Source organism: Aulostomus chinensis, chromosome 7, assembly GCF_037954235.1.
Source record: "Aulostomus chinensis isolate RoL2024-O1b breed Wild chromosome 7, RoL_Achi_v1.0, whole genome shotgun sequence".
Classification (NCBI taxonomy): Eukaryota; Metazoa; Chordata; class Actinopteri; order Syngnathiformes; family Aulostomidae; genus Aulostomus; species Aulostomus chinensis.
In genome coordinates, this window is record NC_141326.1 from 21,046,666 (window position 1) to 21,056,131 (window position 9,466).

Genomic DNA, 9,466 nt, shown 5'->3' on the forward strand with positions numbered 1-9,466 from the left:
GTAGTGTATAATAGCAGTAGGAGATTCCTCGATTTAACTTCATTTGTGCAGTCCCTTAAATTACTGTCAGACTTAATTAATCAAATATGGGCTCAATTAATTCTGTGCTTCCACCTACCAGGAATCAACAGGAAATGTTTGTCCAAGGTCATTTGGAAGCTTCCCAAGAACCTCGTCAGTCCTTGTTACTATGAATGTGTACTGTTCCCTGTTCTGTGCACACTTTTCATGTTACAACATTTCTGGGTAACGCAGATACCACTGATGTTCAACTGTTTTCTGAGTACTAAAAGCCACAAGACTCTCAAATCACTCGATTGTGCAGTTCACGACTGCAATGTTTTGATATCTTAAATTCACTTTATTTAATTGCGGCACAATTTACAATCATATACTTACAACATTGTGTAGTACACGGTGCAAGATAAAATATAGTCTAAAAAGGTAGAATCAACCTTCCTGAAAAATGCCGTACAGTGACATTAGATTTTAAAGTGCAATACAGAATAAACCGATTATTGGTTAAAAAAAAAAAAATCACATTCTTGGTTTACAGTGCATTTGTTACATCAAAACCTGCATGATTTCTAAGCAGAATTTTGAAATACATTTCTAAAGTAGATTCAAAATTGATTTTGTAGCTAAGTTATAATGATAACTAATTATTTTTCATATAAATAATCTCATAATAAAGAAACATTCACATTCATACACTCTTGGAAACATAAAAAGTGTATTAATTCATAAAATTGCATTGATACTAAATGGAGTGACTACCTGCTAGAGGCAGCCGTGGAGCCACGGTTTCCCTCCTCTCGGGAGACTTTCAGAGCTCATAACTAGACTGCTTGGCTCTGCTTGACTACAGGTCCAACTACATTCCACCACAAACACTTGCCTGTTCAACTGAAGCCCCTTCAAGTGCACTTTTTGGTTTATAACATCTTGTAATTCAAGTTTGTGCATGACTATTCATATGTGCAGAGTCTGTCCATCTATTTTCGTATTTCCTCATGATACTGTAACTTCATTTCAAGTATTACTCATTTGTACAAATGGTTAATTATTGCCATTTACAACCCCTTGATTAAAAGTCAGATTTGAATTTTTTTCTAAAATCTGAAAAAAAGATTAATTTAATGTATTTAAAGGTTCCTGGATTTAGAAGGAACACATCAGCAGCAGGTTTTAGGAGCTACTGACAGCTGCTGCAGCTGATGGCATATTAAGACAACCTTTGAGCATTGTGAGGCCTTCTGAGGTGAAGATGGATGCGGGGCTCTTATCTGGTGACATCGGCCCAGTTTTGAAGGATCCTCGCAGGTCCATGTTGATACAAAGCACTCCAGACATCAGCTGTTTCTTGTACTGCTCAAGACGTGTGAAGACATCCTGGACTGACGCGCTGCTGCTGTTCACCCAGGTAGGAAACAGGCTGGTGGAGCTGAGCTGGGATGGGAGGGACTGGTAGTGGTGCAGCTCCAGCTGACAGGAAAACCTAGGGTACACATAAGCAGAGGTGTGATGGAGCTGTCAGAAGTAACAGATGAACAAGGGAAAACACAACCTGAAGTCACTTGACCAGACAAGTTTAACCACTGTCTCTGTAAATATACTGGTTGTATGTGTGAGTCTATAGTCACCTACCGGGCTGACACGTGCTGGGTAATGCTTTTGGAGGCCTGGCGTAGAGTATGATGGAGGATCTTCGACATCTGCTCTTGAATCCACCCGACATCTTCCGGCACATCTGGGAGCCACTCTAAAAGTCTGAACACGACACGTGCAGGTATTACTAGATAGTGTCTGTTAGTTTGCGAGTCCAGCATTTTGACCGTATAATCAAAATGGGCCCTAAACGTGATGTAGTGGACTTGTACCTGACAGTCATGGACATAGCCGACTCCAGAGGGAGAGTGTAGGGCAGCATCATGGCAGAGACCATCCTGACAGGCAGCAGGTTGCTAAGCGACTGGGTAAGGCTCCTCCTCTCCATGCAGGCCTCAACTAGAGCTGCAGAGGGAGGCAAAGAGGACCACAATGGCTAACCAGAACTGTACACAGGAGGACTAACCTGCTAGATGCAAACACTATTCAAGTTAGAAGTCTTTGTGTTGTCAACAACAGTATTTACGGCACTGACACATTCAGATCATTTTGTTAGCGTGCTGCATACTTGGCTACTAAACTGACCTTTGTGCAGGGTGGGCGGGAGGTGTTCAATGATGACGCTCTCTGGTACTGAGGGAGCTGAATGAACCATCACAACTCGCTCCTCCACATTTAGCTTTTCTTGCTCTCCACCACTTCTATTGACATCAACGTAATCCTCATTTTCCTCTCTGTTGTCTAGAAGAGGTCTGTCGCTGTGAGGGCCGTTGAAATCAAGCAAACCTGAGAGAAAAGCAAAAAAGTGATCAACAGGAGGCACACATTAAATCAGCATACATACAACGAACACATCAATCAAGTCGTTCAGCTGAGAGTTGATTATGTGCTTACAAACTGCCATTATGTAAACAAAGAAGACGAGAGAAACACTAGCAAGCCAAAGTTATCTATTGATCGTGTGACACGTAATCACAGAAGGCTGACGGCTGACAGCATGACTACATGAGTCAACATACTTGCACGCGCCTTCCAACAGACAACAGAAGTAAGCTAGGTGATACTGAACTCTATGAAGGTCAGAAAAACCAAAAAAGGGGGGAGATTCTTACCGTTTCTCTTCAGGAAGTGCAGAGCATCTCTATATCCCTGTTTGCACATGGCCTTCATTACCTGCAACAGATGACAACAGTCATGCTTTCAGAGTTCACTCGAGTTCCTCTGAGCCACACACATTATGGCATCTAAAAACGCGAGTGCATCCCTTCTATGTGGGAAGAACTAAACTCAGGCAGTGCAGTTTACCGTGCCTTGATATTTTAAAGAAAAACACAACAGCAACCTATCAATGTTGAAAATGATGTGGAGAATAACTTAATAATGCAGCTCTTCTAGACTTTCAAAAAGTTGTCAGACCACATGGATCCGATTCTGAGGGAAAGATAATTCATCTGGATTACAGCCGTAACAGTAATAATGGTAACGTAGGCTGCAGTGGAGCCGCTGATGAGAGCAGGCGTTGACATGTGTGTTATGACTGCCAGAAGATGGAGACACGAGTGTGGCATGATGATCTTTGAGGTTTCCGCTGTTTACTGTTAAACATTTATTGCCTGCTGTCTATAGGCTTATTTGACCTACCATTGGGTCGGGTGGGAAAAGAGCCCTGGAGACTCTGTAGAGGTTTTTAAGGGTAAACTGGATGCTTGTGTTGGTGAAACGAAGCTCGTGTATGTTGTTTGAGGAGTCTCTGGGACAGATGTCGCTCTCTCCGGAGAACGGGGACACGCTGATGGTGTTCTTCAGTTGGTACTGAGGCAAGTTGTCCGAGATTCCTCCGTCAACATAGCGCTGAAGGAAAAAAAAATAAAAAAGAAGAGTGCAACACATCCTTTATACTCGGATTATAGTGATTTATTTCCTGTGACGACATCATGTTTGTTTTTATTGACACTGGTGAACTTGTAATCTCAGAGATCATCAGATTTTAAAATATCCCTTTCTTGACATTTTAAGTTCTTATTTCATATTGAAAGTTATGCGAAACCCTAGTAATAATAATGTTTGACCGTTTTTAAGAACAGTATTTTTGATGGCTTTTGAAGGTGGTATGTTAAAAAAAATCCCATCCACTATTATTCAATATGCTAAGCTAACTAGCATTCAACAGGTTTCTGAGAGTCTCAGCTCTCTACTACACGCAGGGGAGAAAACAGTGTCCATCTTCTTGTCTGATTCTTGAAAGATGACAAATGGGCACATTTGCCCAAAAAATGGTGTGTTCCTTTAAAGTCCCATTTGGCACTGCCACTCTATAAAAAAAAAAAAAAGTCCTGAAAACACACAAACATGTGTAAGCTGTTAAAATCCATCACAAAGGCCACAGAGGGAGGGGTGGGAGGTTGGTATTGCTCAATTCCATTTCCCAGTAAACCTTTGTGCTAGACACATGTTCAGCGAAAAATACATGTTCAACTTTGGCTGTCAGTGCGAGATCTCTGACAAACATTCCAGGGGAGTTCATAATTACTGTTTCCACACATGTGCCGTTCAGAACAAAAACATTCTTGAGGGAGCGAGGGCTCGGATGGGGATGGTTGCGACCCACAAAAGTGCCAACAGAAATAAAAGAATACAATGAAAGGAAATACAAAACATTATTCAATCAAAGCAGAAAGGTAGACAATTCTTATACCCCTCTACATTTGTTGTTCTACATTTGAAATCCACACAAATCATCAAGGGACCATTGACCCTGTTCAGGCAACAGAAGAAAAGATCTACTCACCACTCCCTGCAGTGTGGGAGGAATAAATCCACAGTACACTGGGATGTAGGCACTACACACACAAGCCTGGAAAACATGAGAGAACATCCAGCAGTTGTCATAGATGCTTTTCATTTAGACAAAACTACACTGACAGGTGATATGACATTGCAAATGACAGCATGCGATGTAATAATTATTAATATCAATCTCTGAGTCGTGACATTTTCTCACTGCACTGCTGCAGCTATGTAAAGTCAGTGGAGCTGCAACTGCTGATTATTATCTCACTACAGTGTCCTTGAGCAAGATACTCAACCTCTAATTGCTTCTAATGAGCAGTTTGGCGGCAGGCAGGGCAGCCGCCGCCATCATTCTCAAAATGAGGCAATACTGTTTGGCGCTTTGAGTTGCATAAATGTAGAAAGGTGCGTTATGAAAGCCATTCACATTATAAATATATCTGTTCACCTTAAATCTGTCATCTAAATAATGATAATCAGAAAAAAAAATCCCCCTGTGTAAAATTCCAGGAAATTTTGTAATGCTTATTTTCATTCTTAAGGCGGCGTCATCAGAAGTCCGGGCAGCACAGCCTCACATGTGAAAGGCTGGAACCAGAGTGATTTGAGTTTTACACAGAAAAAATATCAAACTCGATGAGCCATTATTATCGAAACAGATTCATCTTTTGTCAATTAACAAATCATTCTAGTTCTTTTTCAATTCCCAGTGGCAACTTATTTACATGTCATCGCTGGATATAATAGCTAAGGAAAGAAAAAGATCATAACAAGATGCTTCATGCCATTCAGTACCAACAACAGTTGGTCGTTTTACTATTACTTATCTTTATTAAGGACTGGGGAATAAACTGCTGCACTGACAGCTGACCTGCTCTTTTAGGTTCTGATGTGGCGTCACACACCCCTCAAACAACCGTTTGAAGCCCGCTAGATTATTAACCATTAGAATGTTTAAATGCAACTCTTGATATTCTATATTGAACAATTTTCCTCTGTCGCTGAGACATGTTGCTATTTTTTTTAATCACTCCGTACTCTAAATCACCCTTGGCATTCATCACAGTATAAATAGAGGCATCAAATCAAGTGTATTATAGTTTTATTAAAACTTAGACAACTCTACTGCAAAGTGTTGAGAGAAAACTCGGGCAGCACACCTGCACAATCTCCTCCTTGCTGTTGAAATCAGACACCAGGACATTTTCTCCATCGGTCGCTTTGGTGAGAGAGATTCCTAACCTCCCGCTGGCCTGCAGGTGACAATCATCCGGCAGAGTGCGTTGTAACATGAACCGCATGGTCTTCACCAGGTTAAAGGAAGGATGCATAGGGCCCAGGAGGCGCTTCCTGGCCTGTTTGGCAACATCAATGATACTTGCACCAGCCTCTCCTGTGAATATAACATGAGTAGATTGAATCTCATCGCAACACAATTACAGCCACATTAAAAGTACTCTTACTGTAATAAAGGTTTGGTTTGTGCAGTCGTAATGTCTAAAATGTGAATTTCAATCCGTTAAGTGCATGCTTCAGTTTGGAAAAACAATAATCACTGAATAGTGTACAATGTTTGCTTGTTACTACTATTCCTCCTTGTAAAGAACAGCATTTAAAATGCTTTTGTGCAATGATTGCTACTTACAAATGTTGTTAAAAGATGGCATGGCCCTATGATTATTACATAGATATGACTGGTCTTTGACAGCTTATGTAATGTATATAGCATACTGCATAGCATGGTATAATTTAGTACAGTAAAAATAAGTTTGTAGGTACATTCCGATTAATGTCATTTTTTATTTCTAAAAATAATAAAATTTAGAAACACCAAACAGATTCTACAATCTACCAAAGTAATAAATCAATGCAGATTCAATGGCTACAATATATAAAAAATATATTAGGTACTATACTTTTGTAATTCATTTTAGTTTTTAAGTTCAATTTTAAACTTTCATTTGTAACCTTTACTCATACGCCTGAGTACTTCCTCCTCCACTTGCTGCTTCTGGAGAAACATGTTTGGTGTAGTATGTGTACTTCTCAGATGACGCCAACATCATTTCTCTCCCTGTAAAGTCAGTAACCTTTTAACATCTACCTGGGAAAACTTTCATGACAACTTTTTGTCTTTTATCTGAAAAGTCTGTTTAATTCTGAGACCTGAGGAGAGAACGTAAGTGAAAAAATATAATGGTCTAACATTAACTAAATTAATCAAATGCTGCACGATTTGATGCAATTTCTATTAAAGTCAATCATCATTAACAAAAACAGATTTTTGCCCCTCAGTCGATCTTAATTGATCCACACATACTCTAATTTTAAGGTATTTGGGAAGTAAATTTGCAGGTCTTTTCTACATTTTTGGTCTGGCTTTACTTATTTAAAAAAAAAAACATTTCTAGGGTTGCAAATTGCCAATTTCATATTCCATAACTCTCTCTCTCTCTCCCTCTGGAGTTTAGGAACCCTGGAAACTAAGACCATACATACCGAGACATACTCCAGTGACCAGAGCAGTGGCCGTGAGAGCTCCAGCCGATGCCCCGTAGATGTGAGTGGCATTTTGCACCAGGAAAGGAGCCTGTTCCAGCAGGCAGCTGGCGACGCCGACATGGTAGATCCCCAGGAAACCGCAACCTGCAAACGAGATGTTCCACGGCGAATCTAAAGGGAACATAGTGTCCTGAACGTTGTTGGTTCTAAGGTCGCAGGCCAACGACGAGACAAAGTTTACTCACAGGTATTAGAAGCTAAAAGATTATTCGTAAAATTAAAAAAAAAAAGATTTCACAGATACACACGGTTCTTTTTGTCGCTGATGCCTGATTACGTGCGGTTTTGGTTTTTTTTTTGAGTCATAAAATCGGCAGCTAACTCTTTTTAACTTTCTGGCTTAGAAGAGTTGAAGCTATTTCCAGCGTTGCAGATAAAGACGCTGAACTGACATCACTTAAAAAATACAAAAGGTCGCACATGCCGACACTAAGCTAATTCCAGACACCTCCCCGGTTAAATAGCCACAGCAACGTGGTGAAGGTTCCTAGGGAGCCGATGTTGTTGTGACTTCGTGCATCATGTGCACCGGGAGGAGGCGGACCTGCTAACCACCACAACCAATCAGAAGCGACATAGGAAAAAAGAAACCAATCAGAGTCGAGACGGTTGATTTTTTTTTGACCAATCACAAAGCTTAGCGCAGGAACACCCGGGAGGTCGACGAGCGGGCACCCTACTGTTTTCTACTATTGTTTTGTTCTTTCTAAATTTACCTTTCAAGTTTGTTTTTATATTTTTTATGGGAGAAAGCTGTTTATGACCATAAAAAACGACACAGTGATGCTGAGTTCAGTAGGGTTCTCTGTCATTACTTCATAACGTTATACGTGAGGAATGTGAATCGACATGCAAAAGACATCGACGAGGATTTTTTTTAACTAATCAAAGAGCAAACATGCGATAATGTGCTCTAGTGGTCTTGACAATCTTTTCTTATTTTCTGTTTATTTGTTTAAAAAAGTAACCTGTCATGTCATTCATGACAAACTCTGTCAATAGGGGTCAGAAAAACAACAACATATATTTAAGGAACTGTTAAAGAGAAACAGTGTCGATAAAGGAAGCACAAACATGACCTGCAGTGTCCTGGGTTACAAATAGTTGCAGGGTAGCCTGTTTCATAAGAAATAGTGTTGAAATTAGAAATGTTATGAATTTGAAGCACATTCAGTAATTACACTGAGATGTTTTTCTGGAACATTTGTTAAAAACTCTTCATCGAAGTCGTGAATATTCCAATGTTTCCTGGAGAGGATATTCTGTTGCGAAACCACAGCCATCATGGGTTCATTATCAGAAATAAGTATCCCTGCTCTATCAAATGTTCATCACCACTTTACTGTCAATGAAGGGTTACTTGGCCCTTGATCCAGGCTCACAATGGGGCATTTGATGTTTAATAGATAGTCAAGCAATGGGGATCTATTTGGTCTCTAGTTATCAAATGATAAATGCTCTATTAGTGGTCTGGTATCTACTCTGTTGTTATTGTGGTCATAACATATGAATATGAGTAGGAATAAACAGTGGATTGTAGAAGTAGTAACAGCATACTTGTGCCAAGGATAATGTGGTTTACATTTGGCTAAAACCTAGATTTATTTAAATGCTAATAGTGTGAGTTTCATACAAACACTTGATGTGATTCTGTGTCATTTTAGTCCCCAGAGCACATTCTGTTCATGTAATTCCTGCAAACAACATGAATAATGCATAAAAATGCATGAAAATAATCTCTCATACATTATTTGGTCAATCAAAATGTCATCCTCTTTGTCATATTTGTATTCCTTTTCTACCGCTTATCCTGTCAAGGGTCGTGGGGCCAACACATATAGACATACAACCATTCACAGTCACAGCCACACCTATGGTGAATCTAAAGTATCCAATCATCCGAGTCTCAATTTGCATGTCTTTGGACTGTGGGAGGAAGCTGGAGTACCAGAGAGAACCCACGCAGGAACAGGGAGAACATGGAGACTCCACACAGAAAGATCCAATGCTCGACTGCAATCCCACCACATCTCCACTCTGACACTAATAGTAATGACGATCATGATTAGTATCTATCAGAGATTTTTTGTGGTATATTTTGGAAATTCATAATATTGTGTTTTGTGTGTCCCCCTTTCTTCAATCAGACCTGGGACTTTGACTAATTTCCTCCTTAACAAAAAACCCCCAAAACAAACAAACAAACAAACACAAAAACTTGGGTTGGTCTGTAAGGCACATTGGTCAACAGGAATTAGCATCATTTGATACTTCTGAAGGTCTAAAAAAAAAACAAAAAAAAACAGTTTAGACCAAACTGATAGTCTCACTCTGTTTTCTGTTGTTGTTTGCAGGAATTATATTAACAGAATGACTGAAGGTTCCTTTAAAGCAAGTTTTTATGAAACACTTTGGCACCAAGTTTTCTCATACATTTTCTGGCTTTGACACCGTGGGAGAAGTTCATATTTTTGCTCATGTAATGTAATAAAACAAAACAATTCTC

At 39.8% G+C, this 9,466-nt stretch overlaps 1 protein-coding gene across 1 annotated transcript; it reads right to left on the reverse strand.

The window, feature by feature from the left end:
• Positions 1 to 365: 365 nt before the first annotated feature.
• Positions 366 to 7,469, reverse strand: pnpla2 (patatin-like phospholipase domain containing 2). Its single transcript, XM_086209169.1, has 9 exons — positions 6,898 to 7,469; positions 5,559 to 5,791; positions 4,397 to 4,462; positions 3,250 to 3,459; positions 2,721 to 2,781; positions 2,194 to 2,394; positions 1,881 to 2,013; positions 1,648 to 1,770; positions 366 to 1,498 (listed from the first exon to the last, which is right to left on the reverse strand). The coding sequence occupies exons 1-9, from the start codon at positions 7,082 to 7,084 to the stop codon at positions 1,189 to 1,191; spliced, it is 1,524 nt and encodes a 507-aa protein (XP_086065295.1). The 5' UTR covers positions 7,085 to 7,469; the 3' UTR covers positions 366 to 1,188.
• Between the last annotated feature and the right edge of the window lie 1,997 nt (positions 7,470 to 9,466).